This window comes from Varroa jacobsoni, unplaced genomic scaffold, assembly GCF_002532875.2.
Source record: "Varroa jacobsoni isolate VJ856 unplaced genomic scaffold, vjacob_1.0 scaffold_1104, whole genome shotgun sequence".
Classification (NCBI taxonomy): Eukaryota; Metazoa; Arthropoda; class Arachnida; order Mesostigmata; family Varroidae; genus Varroa; species Varroa jacobsoni.
The window spans coordinates 950557-975722 of NW_019214006.1; the positions used below are offsets into that span (position 1 = coordinate 950557).

Here is a 25166-nt window from a genome sequence, read left to right on the forward strand (position 1 = left end):
AGTTATGAAACGGTTGGGATTATTCGATGAGTCTCGAGTTTCCAGGACATCCGATATCGGCGTTAAGAACTGCGTTAGTGCTAGCAGGAGCCAGCCATAATGGACCGTATATATTCCCCAAGCTTTAAACGTAAACCACAACATGCCTTTAAGATTAGCCAGCAAATGCGTTAACCCGTAAGCTAAATACGAAGACTATTACTCAATTGGCCTAGGCGGTCTGCTACCTTAGTTTTACGATTGTGCCATCTATTGAGTTTAGATCTTCTAATCTTGGTATAGGACGTTACGACGCCAACAAGTCTGTAACCTGATGTAAAGTTATTACATTCTTGGATAGCAGAAACTTGCAACATATCTAAAGTCTTTATTTTGCGACCTACTCTTTTTTTCTTCGATTTACTGCCTTCGAGTAGATACTGAACGAAAAAACGGAGGCGCCACGACGTCGTTGTCAAAGTAGTCTGTTTCTGGCTGTGTGTTTTCGACCATTGTCACGGTAGCATTATTTTCTATCATCCTGTCTTCATATATATTTCAAATAAGACCTATATTGTACGTGAAATATTAATAATATTGTATAATTAATAATAATAATCGATATTAAGTAACAATGCGTAATTACCTGTAGCTTCCGATCTAATTCAATTTCAGCCTATTGCTCCCCTGCAACGGCAACTTGTTAGACGAACCCGTTTTGGTACACCATGGTTCTATCACTAAAATATGTTTTTTGCGTAGTTCTGTCGTTCTTCAACCGCAACATCAATTTCTAAATTTTCCACCTTGTCGTTCATACATTTACTACCTATGTCCGTATACTAAGAAGAATAAAACAATTCCATTGCGAAATCGTGGGTATGGAAATAATGGTCTACTGTGCCAAAAACTGCTACCCCTTTTGTATAGGTACCCACAGATAAAACAACAATATCTATGTAACGAAAACATCCTTATCTATAATCATAGAATAGATAAAATCATGATATAGAACAATACGCATGTCGTATACTGTTTTTCATGCTGATCTGAAAAGCATCTACCTACGCTACGTTCATGAAGATAACATTAGTCCATCACGGATATCTAACGCACATATAATGAAGCCATAATGAAGCCTTATAAAGTAATTGCGGCAGCTCGAAATAACCGAGGCGCCCTCTAGGACAAAGCACAAGCGTTAAGATACTCGACGGCGTCTAGACAATTTTACGCTCATATTAATTCACCTTAACATTTTCCAAAGCAAGTATCTTTGTCATTACATAGGTAGATTTTTCCTTTGCTGACCGTGATCTCTGGACGACGTGAAAACCCAAATTCGTTTGTACACATGTTTTGATAGGTACAATATGATAACTTAGCATGCATATATATATCTCTGATTACCCCTCTATTTCTTGACGTAGCAACAACAATGCATAAAAACATCAGAATAAACTTATGCGTATCATTATTTTGTAAAAGCGAAAGTAGTTTGTATAATCGCATCGCAACAATGTCATATAATGACTCTGTTATATCGCGTTTCTCATTGTCAAGCTGCACAGCAAAGACACCTCACGTCGCGGTGGTCTGGTACAGAGCACAATTCACTTTTTACTTCACGCAGGAGCAGGAGTCTGAGCGGAGCTAGAGACTACGTGTAGCATGAAAATCAGTGTCACCACAGCAGTTTAATCCGTTAACGCATTCACGCAAATTTCTTACTCTGGTTTTTGCAGGGCAACAGGGGCTTCCTTTGAAACCGACGTTGGTTGTTATAATACCTGCTAGTTGCCTCAACCGACGAGCTTTTGTACATCGTTTTGTGATGTATGAGATGAAGTCTTTGCTATTCGAGAAGATGAGAAGCCCTCGACAGAAGCAGCTGTTAACGTACGCTAGGGGATAGCGTCTACTAGGTAGACGATATTTACTGTCAGCTCCAGAAAACTACGCTATAGAGACTCGTTAGTGCCTGCTAGAAGTAGAAATGATTCTTTCCTAAAACGTTACATTGTTCGCATACAAGAGGCCACGAATTCGTCCTAGAAATAGTCGTCGGCTTAGGTTGTGCGAGTCCCTTAGTTTGCAAGAATGAAGGATTCCGCTGCTCCATCGTTAGTCGTTCCGCTGATTCCTGTTAGTAGACCGAACAAGTTCGAAGGTCATCTTGCGAAGGACGATCTCTTAACGGAGCCGAACACGGCCCTGAAGTTTATGGAAAAGCCCCCCGTATAAGCACTTAGGCCCATAAGGTTTGACTTTTGTCTGTGACAACGCTCTGTATGGCGTCCCTACGAAAATCCACTTCCCAAACCCATGCTTCTCTTTTTGCACGATGTTAACTTTCTCAAAGCCATGTTAAGTCGCCTGTGTGTTTGGTAGGATAGAAGCTTGTAGTAGACGTTTGGCGATCACTCGTTCCAGGAGAGCCGTGTGACAACCTTTTTTTTCTTAGAAAATCAGAGCGTACCAGTTGAGCGTGAAGAACTCCGGAAAGTATTCCCGGAAGGAGAGCATCCGTTCTGCAGTGCCTTATATTCTAGTGATTATGCTTTGATTAAATTTCATTAGAATGCGAAGAAAGCGTCAGAAAATAAATGACTATTACTAGCTGAGCTGTGAATATGACGGGAATATTTACAAATTATACTATGTTTGCCACTTCAATAACGAGCCCCACGAATCCATGTGTTACACGGCCACACTCAAACAATCTGGCTGTTTTAGTCTTATATTTCAGAAATTAACACAGTCGTCCATATCATGACAAACCTTGATAATCAGGGCACTTTGATAACCGTTGACCACATGATGCATGTGATTGTGATGTAATTGTGCTGCAGTCATATGCTAAAGCTTCTACCCTAAAAATTGCCTTTGGATATTTTCCGAATCAATCGCACGTGAATGGCGAGCCAGGCCCGCCATGTAGCTAATACAGTCCGTACTCTATTAGACCAATCGGAAGCCTTGAGCTTTAAATTAATGGCTTGCTAAGCAAACCTCCGATCCGGCCACAACTTCTCATATAGGAACTTCGTTGAAGATACCCAATGCAATACTTTTGTAAGCAAGGCAATTTGCATCTTCCTAGTGCTATTGGCAGGACTATGCGTTAGAAGCTTTGTGACTTGAACAAATGTCAGGATCGCTTATGTAGGCACGACCGACGCGTGATAAACACTAACTCGCCATAATATTTCCGGAGAATACAGTTAGTTTTGAACATGAAACAGGCCGGGCGAACACGATCACCAAAATCACATTGTCAATGTTATGTTCGGTGTGCTTTCGTTATAAAACCTCGTATTATGGCTGGCAAGTAGTACAACCTTGACGACCGTAGCACCTCTGAACTGCCAATTCTTCGGAGTACGTGTATGGGTACGTAAACACATACGTTCTAATCGCAACGCTTCAACAGCGTAGAGCTTCAAGTTTCTATAGACAGACGCCTTGGACTTCTGAAATATACGTATATGCATACAAGTACAAGTAAATGATTCTATACATATATACTACTACCAATAACGTAACTGAGTACAATATAATATGTTCATTTTGTTACTAATATCTGATGTTATAGCTTCTCGGAATCCGAATACAAACCACAGACTGAAGGATATTGTAATTGTGTGGATGCAAGTTTCGAGTACTAGATGTAATTTTAAAACTAAAATGGATCGATTAATACGTCCTCTCTTGTTCGGAAGACTTCCGAAGACAGTGTTGAGTATACAAGGTTTATGAGATCACTAGAACTCACACGAGCCTACGAACCACGCTCACTTCCGGGTACTGGCCAGTATCGAAAAATCCTAGCTAAACTCCTTGGATTATTTTCCTCGGCTATTTTTAAATTTGTTTTTTTTTAATTTTTTTATTTTTTTTATGCCGTAACTTTTTGTCATCATTTCATTGTGACGCAGTTACGACTCCTGTAAATCCATATTCGCTTGCTCTAAATCGGACGCTGTTCTCTCTCCCTGCATCTCTGGATTTGCTGAAGGTTCGTGGAGAAGTCTCAAGGCGCGTTGGGTCTCGTGGCCTGAAGGCGCAGACAGTGCAGGAGCAGAGCTGCCATCTCCGCCAGCTGCCGATATTCCCGCGTCGTGAATGATACCTGTTGATCACGGCCATTAAATTAGTCATGGATCAGAAACGTTCTTAACGAAGGTAGAAACTAATAACGCTATATGAATACAACTTTCATATTAATAATTTCTCTAAAATCGCTAACAAAGCTTCATCACACTAGCACAGAAATCTAACTGGTAAATATCGAAGATAACATATGTTAAGATTTTAATCTTTTTTGACCAGACATAAGTTTTATGCATGGTCCTTAAGGACCAAAAGGCAGAGTGTTTATACCGAAATATACTGAAATAAAGCTTCGGTTTGCAATTTCGCAGCTATAAGAAATACTATGGCATGTTACGTTTTTACCTAAAATCGAATTTATTCTGAATGTCTGTTTTTCTATCGTATAAAGATATGCTTAGAAATAAAATAGCCTAAGCGCCATACCAAGCTTGTGTACTCGAGCACTCCCATGTGCTTGTGGGGGTTTGCACAGGATGTTTACGGCGTGCGGATTGAGAGCCCCTCGAACTACCTGCCCTCGTTCGTCAAGAACCTGGAATGTTGGCGGAACGGCCCTTGCCCCAAGAGCAGCGTCAACTTCGTCAACAGGACGCGTTCGTGTTGGGCTATGAAATCACAAGAGAGAGAATGTAAATGTAACAATTATCATTAAAGTTTATTAGAGTTTTTCAATTCATAGTTCCAGTTAAGCTCACACGTAGCCGTCATTAGTGTGATCATCAAGCAATTAGAAATTTGTCGTATCACAGCAATAGATAAGACGTGAAATTTGTACAGCTTTTGTGGTGGTTTAGTAATACCGCTAATGCAGTATGAGAAGAAAAGCTGATTGGACAGTTCTTCAATAATCAACACAACTTACTTCGCATACTGGTGGGGTTTAACTTTATAATTTTTGACTGCTGCGGAATGCCAGGCAGTGACAGAAATGAATTGTAGCTGCTCGAACTCGAAGTGGTGTAGTTCGCCTCCCAGGGCCTCCTCCAGCTCAATTATGACCTGATATTTCCGACGGGGTTCTAAAACTAACCGCGAGCCGTCACCGCCCTCCGTTGGTGTATCACTCGCAGATGTACTGTAAAGCTAGGTAAATTGACAATGGGATAAAATTTTATAGATGCTAGACTTTATCGGTCGTGTCAGGGCAACGTTTAAATAAAAACTCGATTGTGTCCAGTGGAAGTTAAACTGCATAAGCGCCTACGCGATTTTCGATTCAGTGTCTCCTACAGAGAACTTTGCAGCCCTGAAGATGCTGACCATCGATTTTTGAAGCAACCTAGAGGTAGAAAGTGGGTTCTTCATTTTAGCTAATGCAGAACCCATTTCTAATTCGTATGTCATTGCCAAATCTTCGGCGTCATTATATAGCAACTACGTGTCACAATAAAAATCGAGCTGATCGTGAGCGCACACTGGCTAGGGCGCCGCTCTGTGACCACAGTGGTTTCAGTGGGCAATTAGAAGTAGCGTTTAACGGCACCCTGAAAATACGGTTCGAGCAAATGTGGGACGAGTGTAGAAACCGAGAAAGTGGACCGGCACATACAATTTGACCGGATTTTAGAGCAGAACATCAACGTTAATCGGAGTTTAAAACCTGGAACTGATCAAATTATCAGCTGAATCGACAGTAAGAGTGTATTATACTTGAAATATTCCATATAGGGGTGGAACTTCCAGTTTAAACGTGGACTAATGGGCATACGAAACTCGCTGTTTTGCTGCGCGAACTTTGCTTTAGATCCTTTCATTTAAGTGCACTGGTCGCAGATTGGCACTCTATACACGACGAGCTTTGTTGAAATTGCAATTCCTAAACAATATGCTTAGATTACTTCAAGTACGGCAGGCTTCAATCCTGTCTGGTCATAGTCAGAACCATATTAGACGTTTAACAACTTGCCATTGTTTTCAAGACGTTAAATGAAAGCATAGAGTGAAGCAAGATATGAGGCAAAGAGAGACGCGAGCTAAGAGAGGTATCGATCGAATATAAGTGTCATGTATTCCTCTGTAATGCTGTTAATTAGTACAAAAATACTATCTTGGTCCAGTAGTCCTTTAAAGGGTCCATTTTTAGCTTTTTCTTTCTTCCGTTTACAAACGTCGTAAACGCAGCAGCAGCGCTTGTACGAGCTTTGGTTCATTTCAAAGAATTTGCGCCAGCATGTAAAAAGTGGATAAATTATGCCCCCAGCCTCAATTTCGCCAGCAACTTTACGAATGCATTCATCCGAAACCAGTACCGTTTTAGTAGTCAGTTTAAGTTAACAGTCAACACTATGTGCTGTCATGGTAAAAATCAATGCGGCGGAATTAAGCAGAGTAAAGGGCAACGATTATCCAACTTTCACCCTTTTTAGCTCGAAACCGACGATCTATGTTATTACCAGTTTTCACATGGCTTTTTAAACATCTGAAGACTACCATGAACCCAACCGAAAGATCCTTAGTAGAATTTAGAGTTAAAAGGAGATTGCTTTGATTTCCGACAATCCGAAATGTTTCAATACAAAGATTAAGACGCGAGTATCTACATGTGCAATGACTCGTCGATATGAGTACCATTGGTTCGCGTTTTTGCGCATCTTCTGACTTTCGCCATTTTGTGTAGGGTACATTTTGAACGACCACACTTACCAATATAGCGTGGTGTGTTATTATCATTGAAGTTACTTGCCGGTGGAGGACTTTGAAAATGAGCATAAAATAGTTCAGGCCGCAGATTGAAGATATAATCAAAGTGCACAGAAGTTACACTGAATAAACATGACCATCAAAAAGCACACTTAGTACATGCAACACATGTCGTTAACATTATGTACTACCTCTTTTTGTTCAGAAGGGAGGTAAGAAAGAAATACTAGTTGTTAGTCTGGTTATCACTCTGCATTTGAATTGCGTTACGTCAACCTCATTTACCGTAACTGCACGCCATTGAGCACATATGAGACGTATACTGTTTACATAGAAGTAAACGAGAATATTGTTTGGATGGGGCAAACAGCCGAAAATTTCGTCTAGCGCTCCGGTCGCGATTTAAAATAAGCGAGCTTTGCAAAACATGGCTCTAGCTTAGGCTTAACCATCCTTACGATTGTACTACACTCTTATGCCCTAGGGATTTTTTGCAATAGTGTTGGCATATTTTAAAGATTATTGCACACGTTTCCTGAGCGAAGCGTAATTTTAATTACATACACCGATTGGAGAATTTAAGAGAATACAGTTGTGATGTCGAGACCATGTATATGTGTTCAAATATTGATCACTTACTTTAATAGCGTCAAATATGATAAAACTGTCGAGCCAAAATTGTCCGGAGCGCGGGGAATCCGGATGCTCGTGAACCACGGAGATATCAGCGGCAGCTGCAATAAGTAGTCAGTTATCTCTACATAGAAAAACTCATGAAACCTCCACACTTTTCTAGCTAGTTGTGCATGACTCTACTGTGGCACACGAGACGAAAGGTTTTGTGCACCACAATGTCATGAAAAGGTGCCCAATGCAAGCGCTTTGTTTAGAATTGATACTAATTTTACCCAATTTGCCTGTAGTTCAGCTCGTAATAAAACGGCAACGACTACCCCGCATCAATAAAGTACAGACCCCGACAGAGACCCACCTTCATTAGTACTGTATTCCCAACGTCCCCTACGAAATGACATCTTTATAGGTGATATGGCCGATATCCTTACACGAAGGTGGTAGAGCTTTTCCGGCTGAAGCCCTCGTACTTCCACACGTACGTCTGGTCGCATGTATCGGCCAGACGTATTAATCAGCATTTCGTGGCCTGAAACGTGGTAGATGAAAAACAGGCTACCAGCTAATCAAAGTCATTCCACATTTGGAAAAGTAGAATTGGTTTTCGATAAATGTCGATGTCTTATAATGCTTTGCTACACAGCACAACATCAGGTGCTATTGTTAAATTGATATTGGTAGACCACCTAAGGTATAATTGATATGTGCTATCGATATAAAGATATATGCCAGGAATGTTCGAACAATCAACAGACGAAAAAAAGCTGCGAGTGCTCACTGCTAGTTTTTTTATTAAGTTTCATAGAACAAATAAAAAGAACACAAAAACTGAAACGCTGTTATAAAACGCGTTATAAAACAGTAATGAAGCCCACTACATAAAGCATGTTCCACAGTGGGACCATGCGAGTGTTCACTTTACCCCGAAGTTTAGGAATTCGCGCTGAGTTCTCCGGAATGTATTTGACAGCTTTGATTGATAAAGACACTTTGGTGGATAAACCTTATTCAGTTCCTAAAATAAGTTAATTAAAACTACCCAAAGGTAATAATAATATATAATAATAAGAGTCTATAATCGTGGGATTCTGTTCTTTGTTTAGTACCTTAAGGCCAATAAGATAATATTGACGCAATTTTTTTTAAAGGTAGTAACATCCAATTTTTCTCCATACAATCGTGTAGCTTGACAACCCTTACGGAATAGTCAACCTTTTACCGCTAGGTTCTTGCTGATACCACAGCAAGCACCCAAAAATGTGGTCAATAGCCGTATCCTATTTTATTTCTTCAAATAGGGTGGTATTTTTTTCGAGGATACTGGTACCTTCGAATACTTGAAATCTTCAAATACTTCATATTTCAAGTCGTAGAAGACCAGCTCAGTGCAAGGGATTTTCAGTATTATAGGTATAGATTCGTCAAACGGAGTTTACTAAACGAGCCCTGATTAGCACCCCATGGTGTCACGAAAGAAAAAGCTTTTATTCAGCTCTCTCGCTCCCTTAGAGAATTTTGAATACCCTAGTTTTGAGTAATTTCAAATACCATAAAAAATACTACGTATTTGTTTGAAAAATAGGCACATTTTCGGTCTACTGCGAACCCTACAAACTGAAGACAAAATCCGTTCCTGCAAGAGACGACTTCAAATACTTTTCGGTCACGTTTCATACCACTGTTGCCAAATGCGAGCATAGACAATAATAACAAGAAACATCCCATCGAACTTACCAAACGGGTGCAACAACTCCCAGACTTCGGAATTGAGAAGCCACATGTCAACATTGGCCTCTCGAATATGCATGCGAAACTGCTGACATAAGGGCTGCTGATCACCGCTGACTTGAACGCTGTCGTCAACACCCGAATCGGACTCTTCCGTTTTGTCGACCGTTACCACGCAATCTCCAGCGCCTTCGGCGGTCTTCCCATGCACGAGCACGTCCATCTGGTCGGAGTCGACGGCGGTTGTAACTGCGTTATCACTATCACTGTCGCTAGCTTTGACCGTTGCACCGTGGAGCATGCCGCACATTAACAATGGTACCACACCGCGGCGAATGGTCATACCGTAACGTCTGGAATAGGGGGACTGACTCTATCACCGACTGGTCGACTACGGCGACCAGAACTTAATGATATCCTAATCGATATCTTACACGGTTGTCGGCATCGACTTTTCGATGATGATCTTTGCTTAGCCGTGCTAGCCCGCGACCATCATTTACAGCCCAATTATAACGAGGTATTATTGCGAAATGATGACGAGCGATAACGATGGTTCACTTTTGAATTATGTTCTCCGTCTTCTCGCTGATAAGTCGTTGAGCGCCAAAAATTTATTGTAGATCTCTACTTGTGGATAGTGGGGCCATCACTTGCTTCGCCCAGATAGTTTTCAAACCTGAGTTCTAAATATGTATCTACTGAGAAACATAAAAAACTCATTGGTAGCCAGACATTTCTTGAGATTAACGTACAACATGATATACTATTTTAGTTAACTTGTTGTAATTAGCCGGGATTGTAAGTAAACTTAAGGACCGTTAGGGTCGCCTTTGTTTACGATGCTGCAAATGTCATGACAGCTCGATATGTAGCCATATTCCATGTGCAGCTGATAGTGGAGCGGCTGGGATACGGGCATTAGCTGGCTTCAGTCACATGTCGGGATGTTTAGTGCTCGTAGTCCACTGCAAGTCAAGCTATGCATAATACATTGTACCGAAACGAAATATGTTAGTTGTGTGACTGATTAGTTAGATAAATTCAATGATTTTCCGTATTTTACCTTTATTTACTGGGTGGCTCCCAGCAAAAAACGGATTCGAGCCAAGACTGCCACATATCTCTATGTTTAGTAGGTGGACACGTTACCCGTTGTGCCATTATGTAGGTACAGTGGTTTGGATTTAGGTGAAAACTGATTATAGACGCACAAGGTACTTTGCAAGGCAGCCGTTCAGGTTCTCTTGTTAAGATCAAGTACGTCCATACAACATTGCCATCAATGAACTTGAATGCGATTGGCAAATGATCCAATTAAATCTGTGAGAGAAAATACAGAATAATGACAACGTCTGAAGAAGGAAATTAATAAAAAATTTTCGATTGTGGCATTGTGTCAAACGAGAGAGTAGTATATGCACCGGTCGGCCCGATCTAATGATCCGCCAATGTGCTGTTCGGTGAGCCACGTGGGCTGAAGTACGACAATAACTTCCTCAGGATTTCCTTGTGATCAGCTTTGTTCGTTTTCGAGGTAGCCGCTGCCGACAATGGAAAAAAAACAATGGAAAAGTGACGATTATTAACCTTCGCGATAGGCTTTTTAGTCAGGTCACAGTTTCGTTTTAACTTCGAACTGGGTCAGTTTTAGGTCGCGGTGCACACAAATGAGATCACTATCGAAGGTATGCTCTTTAAATGACGAATATACATCAAGAAAATTTGTTCCATTCGCGACCGTGATGGGGCAAAATACTTCGTTGGTATATTAACTTGAGATGTAAAGTTGATGACTGCTTTAGGAGAATCATCGTACAAGGGGTATTCGCCTTCATTGGGTTTATTAAACTACAATATTATAGTATTAGCACTTTTGCTATTCAAATTGTATCGAGAAGTCAAGTGTCATATAGGAACCAAATATCTGAGGCGGAACGTCGGCAAATGATATTTTATTGGAAGGCTTGAAAAACCTACTTACTGTAACCCAAGTACCTTATAACGTGTCCAAATGAACTAGACGATCGCTATCGTCTTGGATATAGGGAAAATATTTCATTAGTTCAAGACTAATTCTCCTCTCCGTTGTTTTTGGCCTAAACAGAAATTTTTCGAGGTTTGGGATTGTTCTGGGTAATTCTCCCAGTTCTGGCTTTTCGTGTAACTCATTTCTATTGTAAATGATTTAGTTCCACTTTGCAATTGCTTCTAAAGCATTAACTAGAAAATATTCCCCTTTGAAATTTTCACATGTCGAAAAAATGTATACAAAGTAATATATAACCCAGTGATGTGGCTTCTGATGTTAAGCAGTACAAAATGCTTGCTATAATCTGGAATTAAATTTCAGAAAAAATTAGATCTTTGCGTTCTTGTGGAATACGGTAAAACTATACTCAAAAAGCGCGCGTTGCTTGCTGTTTTGCTAAACGTTTCGATGCAGTCGATTTATTAAACGCTACTGCAGTGAACACTAAAATTGAATTGAAAAAATTGCCAGAGTAATTAGCAGCTTAGACCCAGTGCAATGAGTGGAGTTTTCAGCTGCCCAGGTCGTTTTTGCGATGCCAAACCAGGCCATGGTACGGAGTCGTAGTCTATCCATGTTTTTTTTTTCTCAAAAACGGATCAATTATCATTTAGTTTGTATTCTCTAATACTAGGCTACATTTGTTAGAAGACATTTGATTTGTATTCCGCTTGACATAAGTACTCATTATAATTGCAGCGCACTAATGAAAAGAAAACATTTTCTTTTGACGCGAGAGCTCTGCAATTTTGGGGTTGGATGGGCGATTCTAACTAGCGATCAGAAGTGTTTCTCTTTAGTGCCATTGAGTAAGCTGTGAAGAGTCGTTCTGTTCACGACTATGGAACTGCTAAGCCTTGAGTAATAACATGATCGCCTTATTTCAAAGCGTCGTCTTCTGAATAAGACAAAGCTTAGTTGGTCTTGACTCGAGAACCATCTTTAGGTAAAGTGATCAATTCCTATATTCAATTACGTAGAGAAAAATAGTGATGTCACTAGAGAGCTTGAAATATCGTGTCATTTTGTCATGACAAACAATTCGGCAGATATTTTTTGTAGGCGCTCAAAGCTCTTAGCCCCGATATACCCGCAAGTGTCTGTGACACGGCGGGAACACGTTCTAATTGTCAGTAGAGAGTGTAATCATGCTCACAGTTGAATGACGTAACTGTATGATAAGTTAACATTAAGAAAGTATGTAATTAATAAAAATGATCGGGTTTTAGTTGGAGACAAACCCGAGACGTTGTGATTGACGTCAGTTTGGCTCTATACTAAATTAATTGAATATAGGTTTTAGACTAAGCTTATTGAAATGATGGCGTATACTATTAGTACCAATTTCGAAGACAAGATCCGTCAATATAAGCCAAAAACATATGGGTACGACTGAATTGGCTACGGTAACGGTAACAATGATTTAAGCTAATACATTCTGGTGTAGGAATGGTTAATTTTTTGAAACACTTAAATATACACAGATGTTGTCATCAATTCTAACGACCTAATTACATGCATAGGCTTGATCTTCTGCAAGGTTGTTTAACAAGACTGGTATATTTTAAACTGAAAAAGCCACTTTTGATTTGCACACTAGGTCCGTTGTACGGTCAGACAGGCCTAGGTACAGGCAGTCCTCCATTGTCGTCCTGTCGCTATTAGAGCATCGTCGAATGACAATACCTAGAAATTTTTCACAGAGAACTTATTACATGCGTACCACGATCAGCAGGCTGTGTCTGAATTTCGAAACTTTCGGGGACGTGCATAGATGCAGTCTTTGCCGTTATTCTAGTTACCAGATTAAGCCGTCAGCAAAATATCCTAGGTTTATGTTCGGGACCAATCAGAGCAGACTATATTAGTTACCTTCCAAAAACAAGCTAGTTGGAAACCGTTTAATGATGATTAAGTAATGTATTCGTAGTAGGGATTGCTCCCAGTTGCGGGTCTTCTAGATGGAATGGAAGTAGAACAAGACCAGTATTACCTAAAAGCGCTCAGCAAAATCAGGGTATCCGCTGGAAGTACGATGCTATCTTTATAAAATGGCTTTAGACACAGACAGAAGTTTTTGGTCTCTTCTTTCGCTCTGTTGCTTGATTTAATATGCTTCATATCTCACTTTCTGCAGACGAGTTTCGTTATGTTTTCAGACTCCACCTAGTCCTATTGCAAAAAGTGTAAAGACAGTCCACTTAGGACAAGCTGAAAAATCAATGGAGATTTGTTAGGTTAAGAAGCTTGGTTTTTTTCTGTTGAAATACAGTTGGAAATATAAACAAATATGGGGCCTTATGTTTGCGGTGCTACAAACGCCCTAGCCGTCTCCGGCCGATATGCGTGTTCTACGCGTAGCCTGTAATACAATCGACCTGTGAAACAGCAGATCACGACCGAACTCTGCGGAATATTGCTAAAAACCGGTGGACGCTCTTCGAATGTTGCTATTGTATATATGTGTTTTCTGGGAAAAAGTTGATCCGAAACATTTCCTTCTCCGACGTAAAGCTATACGTAACACTACTGAGAGTGGCGTAAGGCTATTCTTGACAAAGTTGTTTTCATACACAGTGCAAACTAATAGAGCGGATTGCCGTATAATTATTACATTTACTTATAATTGTCTAGGCTACACGCAGAGGGAGGTTACTAGTGCATTTATATAGAAGTAGCCTTGACGATGTAGAGAGCGTAACTAGAGTTATTCAAGTTGTCGTCTGGAAAATAACTTGCTAACGGGAATTTCGCGCTTGGCTTCTCCAATACAACCGAATACGTTTTTTCATGCTCATGATACCCGGTCATCATTTTCAGTCGTTATCTCCTTTGAGCTCGACCATTCGTGATCAATTTTCTGTTATTCGCTGACTTCGGTGCGCGCCAATTACAACGATTTGTTTAATCGGTAGAAACACTCGATTGTCGACCATGATCGTCGATGGCGTTTATCGTTGTCGATACGAGGAACCTGTCCCTTCCTTATCTTACCTTCTCCTCATGTGGTTTGGCACTACGGTCGTTTGTCCTCGCGACTTGCGATGCTGGTAAGCAGTGGATCCTACTGTCGCCACGAACATGCGCGCTGGAGTCGTTTTCTGCGATTTTTGCGTTGTCTCCCGCTTGGGCTTCGAGTGTTGACCCGGGAAAGGAGAGTTTACGGCCGATTCACCTTCTCACCCTCCTCTGGGCCCGTTGCTTGTTCTGTTCTCGCCGTTGTCTGCGGCGGCAGTAGCGGCGGCAGCGGCGTCCGCACCGGGGGAGACGGTCAGCAAGGAACGACATGAGCGCAGCGTCTTGCTGTATTCGTGCGAAGACTCCCGCAACGACCGGAGTTGTGCAAGTGCCCACGACCAAGGGCCTTAATCCGGCCCGCTTAGCTCATGCGGTCCGCCATGGTGCTCCACAGAATGTCCACGCTGTCGCTGCTTGCTTCTGTCTTTTTCGCTGCGAGCATTTCGGTGATAAAGGCTGCTGGGAGTCCGGTAAAAGGTGCGTAAATATTTTAGATGCCTCAGTGAAATAGATTCTGCTTTTACTGAGAAGGCATTGGATATATATATATATATATATATATATATATATATACATATTAGACATTGGAGATATGCTCGATTCGGTCGGGATACTTGTATAATGGCAATGTTAGGCCAAAGAAGCTAAGATTTTACTGAGGTATTATCATATGTTAATGCTATTAGAAAACCATACAATTGACCCTTTCAGGTTCGGTGTCAATCCACCAGTTGTAATAATATTATACAGTTAGGATTGGTTACTACATGGACGTGGTCGATCCTAATATCATCTAGTTAAATGTTGTGGTGTTAAAACTGTCTAAGAGAAGTAAGTGTATTTATCTTGCAAACTATTTTTCGTGTTGTATGCAAACAAAAACTACGTGGGCTACTTTCTATCTCGTATTTATCAGTAGGAGCAAAGAGAGTGACATAGCGTATTCTCGTTTCCCTAATCGATGCATAACTTTCCAGAAACATTCCTCGGTAGATAGGGCGTGTCGAAACTATGTACATGACTTTTAAAAAAAGCAGTCTTCGACAGTACTACCAGGCTCTGTCGCTACCTGGCCTAAGATGTTGCTCTGTACTAGCGATTTTATAGGGTCCTTGCACCGTCTGCCATATACATATATGCTGGGCTATGTACAAGCAGACATTTTGACCAAAAAAATGTGCGTGAGCGCTCAACGTTCACCACTCCGGTCTCGTGCGCGTTCCTTTTGGAGAATTTTCATTTTGGGGGGCGGTACCTAACATCTGGTAGTAGAGTTGTTCCGGCTGGATTCCACCGAAAACAATGTGTGAATATCGGTGTTCAATAGCGCCACACAATAACAACAACAACAGAGTAAACGTCGTTTGTTCTTTGTCGTTTAGTTCAACAATAGTTTGCCGTTGAATGACTCCTGTCTTTTCGTTATATTTTCTGGTCGAGAGGTGTTGACCGACCGCTTTATCGGTTCTGGTGAAGTAGTATTATGAAATGGCATCTCGTCGTCGCTGTAGCCGTCTACGCCCTATTATTTCTGTGAAATGGCACAAGCTTACTTCGGGCACCAGATTGTTTCGTTTGCACGGCGTTCATACAGCCGGTTCTGCGCGATTTTTTCCTTTTTGCGTCTATCCCCGACCAGAAGGGTCAATGGCTCTGCCACCTAGTTTCGCTCGCAGCGACCAATTTTTCCGTCCTCGGACGAATACCCCGCCGAGAGCTCGGAGCTTCCGATCACTTTGCCACCGATCGGTGGACGATAGCAACAGCAAGCGACGTCTTAGCAATCGCAAAACAATCCTGATACTCTACGGTGAGTCTTTGAGTTAGTACAATACTCAGTTGTTACAAAGAAGCGTTCCTAACAACTACGCTTACGGATTTGACTAATTTCTGATTTGGCATATTCTGCCTTCCGCTGCTCTACAATATCAAATCTGCCAAGATTACAGGACAAACCGCTGAATAAGTGTTTTCTTGAGCACGGTTGTCACTAAACAAGGAAAGGTATGGATTAGATAACCCGCAGCCGTACTCTTCACGAGAATTTATGTAGAAGACAATATCTTCGCATTTCACGCACAAATTGACTTTTCTTTAATTTATTAATTAATAAATATTAATTAAATTTCATGAGAACGAAACGTTGCATACATACATACACACGTCAGAAGCCCGTCGACTAATAATCGAATTATTATCAGGGCAAGGGTTTTGGTAAAAGGTGGAGGCATACGGATTAGCTGCTAATTTCAGTATAATTTATAAAGTCTGTGCCACGCCTGAAATTATAGGGCTGTTTGCTGCAGTTTTTAGATCTATTTGATTAATTTTCTTTTTTTGAAAAGCTTAAAAAAGGATCTAGCAGTCTGCGACTTGATGCTCGTTTTTCTTCACTCAATACAGCCGCATTAGAAGTAGCGCAATAGTATGTATATGTATGTGGTGTGTCTGTATATATATTAGGGCGACAAGCCAGCTGAAGGAAATTCTACGAAGCTGTATGAATCTTCATCAATGCAGCAGTAGATGCTACGTTGATGAAACCATCGTTAGCTTATAAGGTTATAAGGAAGAATTGTAGAAAAGTGATCACTGCGAACCCTCCCATCCCACCGTTTACACTTCTCACCTGTAAATATCGCTATAAATATGCTATGGGATCGCATCATGGGCAACGAATTGTTAATGCTGAGAAATTTTAGCCCGGTGCAAAAAGTTGACCAAATACCATGCCTGACGAACCAACTTTTCGGGAATATTACTGGAAAGAAACACAAGTCATTCTCTATGACAGGATAAATAATTGCTTTTATTATTTCTGTTTAGGCAATTCATATTCAGGATATATGCAGGTCGAGCATCAAAGTGTGCGAATACCGGTGTGCCGCCACTAATTGCTTTTCTGCACTCAATATTTCGAAATTTAGTAAATAATCTTCAATGGTGTTAGCGGAAAACCTTTTCTACTCGTAAAGAGCTTTCTTCGGCGTAGGGCAGTGACATCATTACTCCTAGTTTGTACGAATAGTCGAAGCGGTTAAAGCGGCTAGGGGATCTGGGAGTTACCGTCAGCAACAAGCGTTGCAAAATACACTGCGATGAAGTGTGTACAATATAGTCACGAAGCCATGTTAGGACTATGTAGCTGAGTGCCTCTGCGAAGGCTAATTTCGAATAGTTCGTGAAGCGAGGTTTAACAAAGACTGAAATTCGTCGTGTAGGATGTTATCCGCATTTTTGCCTTCTCTTGTTCTATTTTCTGTTTGTCAATTAGATGGTAAGCAGCTCATAACAGAAGTAGCTAATCCAGCGCTCGTCTCACCCGGCGGATTGGTCGCTAACGTTACTGGAGAGTCACCCAAGGTGGTGTGTTATTTTAGCGCATGGGCATTGTATCGACCATTTCCAATGAATTATGATATCGATGATATACCTGGCGAAAGGTGCACCCATCTTGTATATGCTTTTGTTGGGCTGAGCAATCAAACCTGGGAACTATTCTCGATCGATCCTGAGTTTGATTTCAACAAAGGTAAGCACCAGTCGAATTTTGTTCGCGTCGTTTTGGCCAGTAAATACAGTACAGTATCCCACCGTAATAACTTTGTACGCTTCGCTTAACCTAAGACCGGATATTTTGAAAGAGTAAAGTCGAACATAAATTCAAAGATATAAATCGGTCCGATCACCAAACTACCTATAAAAACCGGCCGAAAAAAGTTTTGACTAAGCCAGGTTTTCGCTACTAAAACGTTATTACTCTCATTTAAATCACACATAATGTGACAGGTCACTTCTCGAATCGATAGGGACAATATAGTTCAAAACGAGAATGACTTAGGCAGATTTTTCGTTATCTGAGCGTGTCCCAGGCTGCTCTATAAGTGGTTTAAAACTAATTTGGAAAAGTCAACAATACACATTTAGAAATAGCAGTATAATTTACCAGCGATGTTTACTACAAAGGGCAGAAAAGGTTCGGAAGTTAAAGCTTAAATCCGACACCCCGACTTTCTTGCAGGAGGTTATCGGCGCTTTACGGCACTGCGTAAAAAGTTCCCTCACATCAAAACCTTACTTGCTGTTGGCGGGTGGGCCGAAGGCGGAAAGAAATATTCAGAGATGGTCGCTGTGCAATCTCGTCGACATACATTTATCAATTCCGTCATCCAGTGGGTGCAAACCTATGGTTTCGATGGTTTTGACCTAGATTGGGAGTATCCTGGCGCCTTTGATCGTGGAGGTACCTTTAAGGATAAGGAGAACTTCCTCGATCTCGTTCGTGAGATGAAATCAGTATTTAACACGTATCGGCTTATTCTTTCCGCTGCTGTCCCGGTAGCCAAATTCCGTGTGCAGGAAGGCTATGAGATTGAGGAACTCGGTAGGTTACTTGATTTCATCAATGTCATGACGTATGACCTCCGTGGGAACTGGGCCGGCTTTTCTGACGTGCATTCACCACTCTATAAACGGCCGTTTGATGAATGGGCCTACGAAAAGCTCAATGTGGTTAGTACTTTACTTAGTGTGGAAGTGGTCTAAGGGGCCTATAGGGTCTTCTATCCCACTTTTGATTCTAAAGCTTTCATTAAACCAGCCAACCAATTTAGCCTATTGCAAATATTTGTAGGGTTACTAAGTGATCAACTTGAGCTCACGCAGATTCTACTTCCCTGCTGCTACTAGGTATTGGTCATAAGAGTATAATAGATCGTGATAGACTTACCAAGCGTGGCTTTTGTGGTTTGGTCCTCGGGTCGCATTTGCTATCTAGAAAAATCAATTACACACTTTAAGCCTTCACTTATTAAATGTCTCTAAGGGAGATTTGTCATGCAGTTATATGTAATATTCGTTTCGTGTGCAAGTTCATTTCAACTTGTCAGTGAGAGCCCAAATAGAGCAATAGTTGAAAATAGCAAAAAAAAAAAAAAAAAAAAAAAAAATACATAACGACAAGACCGTTATATGCCCAATTGTGACTCTTTTAAATTCCTCGGAACAGTTTTCCACAGTTGAGCCATTTGAAGAGCAAAAAATTTGTCGGTGTTTGTAATTCGGCAGCGCGCCTCGATATTTTGGCATTTTAATGTATTTATTTTGTATATCGTTTTGCACTGTACGTTGCTTTTCTCTAATTTGGCATATTTATCTATGAATATTGTTATAATTGAAAATATTGTTAGTCTCTAAGTGTTCATTTTAAACACAATATATATATATATATAGTGTTTGGGAACTATAGTATTTTATCGGGTTTCCGATATATATGCTTATGCTTCATATGGCTTCAATGCTAAACTTGCTTTTTGAAGTTAGTTCGTACATTCTACGACAAACCATCTAACAATGCAATAACATTAATTATTATTCTTATAATCAAGGGTCCGAAATGCCTAAAAAAGAAGAGATGAAGATGTAAACAAGTATCCAGCTATAACCCGAATAGGAAACATATTTTATTTTGACTGTGTAAACCTTAAAGGCTGGTAATACTTATAATAGAGGTAACGTCAAGTGATAGTCATATATTGCCTAAAAGCTATCACCTAATGATTTGCTTCACAAAATAGCTTGACCACCGATCTTCATGCAACGATTTTTTAACACACTTGTTCACAGTCTTGATACTGATGGTAGAATATATTAGCGCGGACGACACTGGTGACCGCCTTAGTATCTGTGAACTTTGGCGCGGCGTTGTTTTCAGACATGGAGAATAAGAAAGAAATTGCTGCCGGTAATTTACGATCAGCCAAATAGACATTACGCTCGACGAGAAAAGGCAAACTTTTTCCGTAATGGGGAAAGTATTTGGTAAACCAACCATATTTTTCACGTAGAGCTTTCCGAAACAAATCTCTAACGACTTAAGGGGTAGATTTGGGACATGGAGAGAAATGAATAGATATACACTTTGCATAGTAGTATACGAGACGGACTCGTGAGCTTTGCCCCACGCTTGTTTTTATTTAATTCGCTGATGTTACACCCAAACCAACCTACCATAGACTATAACAGATAAACAATAAACTCTACTATACGTAACGTTTTGCCCTTGTGCAGTCGTTTCATCAGCCTGTTATAACATGTTAAATGTTACATTTTGCTATATTTCTCTTAGTTTTCGCTGGTGACCCTGTTTTCGGGACGCATGTGAATAGAATTGACTGGTAGTCCACTTCTGAGCAACGTATGTGTTGCAACATTTATCGAATTTTTACTAAGCTCTATCGATTGGTCTTGAGTTAAGTTTCTTCTCATCTTTCAAACGGCACTTTCTACCCGAAAACTGAAGTTCAACGATGTGGTACTTTGCATAGGAAAATGTTTTCAGTATTTTGGTATTTCTCCCGAAGAGCCCCTTAAAAAATATTTTGGAAAAAAATGTTCAACTAAAATGTTCGTTATATCAGCAGCTATGACTTCCCACTTAACATGTATAAGAAGTTTGTTCAAAAACAATTCAAAGGTAAATCGAAACGCGTTCTCACACCCTTTTATCTGGGTGAGACGAACCCTCCAATAGATTTTTTTCACACTGAAATATTTATTCTAGAAACAGAGACATGTACTGTATTTCTACTCAGCTAGTCGGGAATTAACGACTTAATCAAAAATAGTAAACAAGAAACGCTATGTTGAATCTTTGCCCCCTGTTTTCAATCTGGAAACTGAACTGTTTTTGGTACAGGAGCATGCGTTGGATTTTGATTGGAATTACGAACGACCTTCCTACAAAGTCCTTCATGTAAATCACTGACTGCCATTTTTACAATAAAAAAAACACTTATTAAAAACGCCATTAAAAGATACCACATTTCAACTTTTGCAACTTTATGGACGCAAAATTCTTTTATGAGCTTTGTAAAAAAAATGCTAAAAAAGAGCAAAACTCTAAGAACAACCTATTTGCTCAAATTAACATCATGATCTGTGAGATTAAAAACAAATTGCTTTTAAGAAAAGGTATTCATGGTCGGCTCTATCTTACGGGCAACTCTATCGGATAGTACGCGAAATATCTGCCAAAATTCAGCCTGATCCGATCATTTTAGGGGTCGACTTGGGCTGAACAAATGAACAAACGGTAAGAGTATATATATACGTATATATATATATACTCTTACTGTTATATATATATATATATAACGGCAACAAAGCGACAAAGCATTGAGAAGTAAGGCTAAAAGCATAATCTGATCAATTGTTGTTTGTAATTGATTACAGCACGATGGACTTCAACTATGGGTTGATGGTGGAGCGCCGAAGCATAAACTCATTGTCGGCATTCCGTTCTATGGTCGCACGTTTACCTTGCAAAACGCTGAAAATCGAGGTCTGAAGGCGTACATCAATAAGGAGAAAAACGGAGGTCTTCCAGGAACCTATACCAATGCCACCGGCTTCCTTGCGTACTACGAGGTTTGTTCGATGCTGAAACCCGGCGGAGGGTGGATTAGAAAGTTTGATCAAATCGGCAAGGTCCCTTATGCCTACAAGGATGATCAATGGGTAGGTTATGAAGACGCGGAATCAGTCGCTATCAAAATGGACTATCTTCGTGAGAATGGCTACGGAGGCGCAATGGTTTGGGCAGTCGATATGGATGACTTCAGAGGTAGTTGTGGTGAGAAAAATCCCTTGCTAACGACAATCGATACAAAGCTCAAGGACTATAAAGTGCCGGTCATTAAGAAAAGCATTGCTAAACGACCTAAGCCTGTCCTTAACAATCACTCAAAACCCCAACGCCGGAACCAAGGAACACCCTCACCTAACAAGAAGGCATCTACCACCCCACGAACAAGATTTCCCCCACAGACTAAAACAACAAAGGCGACAATGAAACCGAAAACTACCACCATAAAGCCGACTACCAAACAGAAATCTACGACGGCAACTCTTCTGAAGACTTACGGAGACCCCGGCCGAAAATACCCGAACGACTGCAACGAACCTAATATTTCCTATATTCCTCATGAGAAGGACTGTCAGAAGTACTATTGGTGCGCATATGGGGTGCCTATTGTTATGTTCTGTGAGGGTGAGACTATTTGGAATCAGGAAGATGGTAACTGCAAGCCGCCCGAACAGGTAGAACGTCCCGAATGCAAAGGAGACAATCCTGTGTCAAATCCTTTCACAAGGAGAAAGCGCGGAAACGCTCACAACTAGGTCTTCTTTCTCATCTCAAGAACAAGTACCACACGAGATCTAATAATAGCGGCTACCCATGCCCCCGCCTTTTTGCCTCTTTTTCATTGGTTGTCTGGTTGACGCCTGACATCACTACTTACGAGGCGCCTCTACTCTGACACCTATCTATATTCCCTTTGCTTGCGGGGCTTCTCCTTTTCCACTGTATAAATCTGTTCCTCTTGAGCTCGTTGAGCCCGAGTTAGAGAGGCGCATATGGAGAATTATTGCGCTCAACTGTGAATGATGAAAATGAGAAACGGAAGTTTTAACTTATATGTTAATAATATTGCTGAATGAAACGAAATAAACAATGATGATGATGATGATGATGATGATGACGATGATTGTTATTATGAAGAAAAAGAAGAAGAGAAAATAGATTCTGCTTGGCATCAATTTTTTCTATGTGCTAGATTGCTTCACAGTTTCACATTTTGAGATTTCTGGTACCTTTCCATGCACATATGATGGGTAAGCTAGTTATATTGTAGCGGCGTGGTGACGCGCTCGCTGGAAGATACAGGCTACGTGGACTTGAGGTTAGCCCAGAAAAATCTAGCTTGCTTGAATTCTGCCAGTACTGGACTTTGCCCCAAATAGGCAGCGAGTTATGAAGAGATAACTGTTTTGCCCATAGGATCTTCGCGAACGTAAAGAATTGCCTCAGCATAATCTAATAAAAATGGTGTTGCTAGCTTTCAATTGCAACTGTAGAATTTTGCAATATCATTATCAAATCAGACGGCTACTTTATGTTACGTTCAAAGTAGAAACACTCCCTTAGTAATGGCCTTAAAAGTTGAGACAAGAAAAGATCTTCTGAGCCACCATAAAATATGTATAAGCAGGTGATTATGTGCTTGCTAACTCCGACGATAAAAATAATTATTATATTATGCTGCCCGGATCTTTCCTCACTGAGAGCTCTAGTAAGTAGTATCTTATCGATATATCTAATCTTATATATCCAATGTATCCAAAGGGTAATTCAAATTCATACATAGTACAAAGTGAAAAGCTTTGTTGTTGGTGCTAACATGTACTTTGATCATCGTCTAATTACTTTTGCGTTGTCAAACCCATAGATATTTGTTTCCGTTTCTCTGTTACTGTTCAACTCAACGCTGGAACACTGACTGTTTATAAGATAGTATCATGAGGCATATTTTCTCACGATAAGACAAATTGGAAAAAGAAATCTCCACTGATTTTGTAGTATATATAGTCAGATATTATAGTGTCAATCGACCTGTTATACTGTTTCTATTCGTATCATGTCGATCCAATTCTCAGCAATAACCTATAAACAACAGCTCATTTTTACTATTACAGATTATCATTATTTAATAAAATAGTGCAAATGCATCTGGTTTAATTTTTGAAAAAAAAATTACTACGTTCGGTTATGCGTGTATTCTTCGACTACGTTAAATTCGTCTGCTAATTTTGCCTTCGGCTTATAACATCCCAATTATCCGAAACGTTATAAAGACTGAAAAGAAACGTTTACAGTTGCCTAGTGATTTACTTTTTATATTCGTTAGAAAATACGTCAGTACAATCGTCGTTTTGCCTTGTGTGTTGAATAGAGGCTGGCTTCAAAGATGGCCAACGGGCCATTCACTAGCCTGTGTGCTCGATGGCCGCTTCATTGGTTGCAACATTCCTGCACGACGTCTAATAATCTTAAATTCTGAATTAAAATGTAAGCCATGTACCTTTTATAATTGAAAGTATCTATTGTATCCAAATTGATATTATGGGGTCGGGCAGATTAGGTTAAAATGGAAAAAAGTGCCTAACATCGTAGGGGCATTAGAGTACATTTAAGCCAATTTGATTACGATGTACAAGCAGAAATTTATGTATAGGTAACAAACTTCATAACTTTGCAGGGCGGCATCGAATCATACTTGAAGTTTGACAAAATACTTTTAACGCTTTTATTAACTCTACTAGGAATCTCATTCTTTGTGTGATCTGACAACAACCATTATTCGATACTGTGCCGCCCAACTTTTAAGCTAACGCTGGTTTTGTAAGTGCTCGTATGGTTACACTGCCGCAGATAACGGCAAAAAGGGTTGCGTGCAGTAATCGATCAATTTTGATACCAGAAATTCAACTCGACACAAGTTAGGGGTTCTACAAGAAATAGCTGAAGGAAGGAGTAAATAGTTGGATAAGAAAAATGCCCCAGAGACCCTATTTGTCGTATATATTTTTACGAGGGAGCCAGCTCGTAAACGTTAGGTGTGGTGCAGTGTGCGTTTCCTACTGAAAATAAGAGACCAGCAGATCAGTTCCAAACGGCACCCAACATATCGGTGGCATGCGACGGGTAACAACCTACTCACGACTTAGCAGTAGTAGTTCTAATGATGTTCTTAATTGCCATTAAAATCGTTGAAAATGAAGCTTCGTGTCGTTAAAGCTCTACGCTAGCTATAATACTGATACAGTTCTATATATTGTGGGCATACGGAACTTCTGTAGCTAAGTTGAAAGTTGGGCAATATGTGAACGATTTTTATCATCGTAACGTGCCGGATCGTTAATCCTACTTAAGTTGTAAGTTGAGTTACAAAATGCTATGGAGAAGTTCATCGGATTCTCTTTATAGTAGCAGTAACAATAATAACAGGTAGAGGATATTTTCTATGTGCGCGTAACTTCTAACGCCCACAACATGGCAAAGGGCGCCCTATACAAATACAATTTGATGAAATTTACTTCATAATATGTTTGCTTTCAACCATAGATAAACAAAGCCTGGCTGCTTGTTGCATATCTCTTACTTCTGGGGTGATGGACG

General features: G+C 40.4%; 2 protein-coding genes across 5 annotated transcripts; one reads left to right on the forward strand and one right to left on the reverse strand.

Moving 5' to 3' along the window:
• Positions 1 to 1186: 1186 nt before the first annotated feature.
• On the reverse strand, positions 1187 to 9522 carry LOC111266618 (uncharacterized). 4 transcript variants are annotated; one of them, XR_002684185.2, is made up of 7 exons: positions 9103 to 9522; positions 7727 to 7897; positions 7375 to 7469; positions 4958 to 5178; positions 4519 to 4700; positions 3769 to 4111; positions 1187 to 3452 (listed from the first exon to the last, which is right to left on the reverse strand). XR_002684185.2 is itself a non-coding variant. In XM_022844242.2 (6 exons), exons 1-6 carry the CDS (start codon positions 9437 to 9439, stop codon positions 3918 to 3920), a joined length of 1200 nt encoding a protein of 399 aa, XP_022699977.1. In that variant the 5' UTR covers positions 9440 to 9522; the 3' UTR covers positions 1187 to 3917. The 4 variants fall into 4 exon arrangements, 1 of the variants encoding a protein (XP_022699977.1); XR_002684186.2 differs by having other exon boundaries at positions 1187 to 3449; positions 3755 to 4111; XR_002684184.2 differs by having other exon boundaries at positions 3755 to 4111.
• A 4863-nt stretch (positions 9523 to 14385) lies between these two features.
• On the forward strand, positions 14386 to 22689 carry LOC111266616 (endochitinase). Its single transcript, XM_022844240.2, has 4 exons — positions 14386 to 14623; positions 17421 to 17678; positions 18168 to 18658; positions 21380 to 22689. Exons 1-4 carry the CDS (start codon positions 14515 to 14517, stop codon positions 22325 to 22327), a joined length of 1806 nt encoding a protein of 601 aa, XP_022699975.1. The 5' UTR covers positions 14386 to 14514; the 3' UTR covers positions 22328 to 22689.
• The last annotated feature ends 2477 nt before the right edge of the window (positions 22690 to 25166 follow it).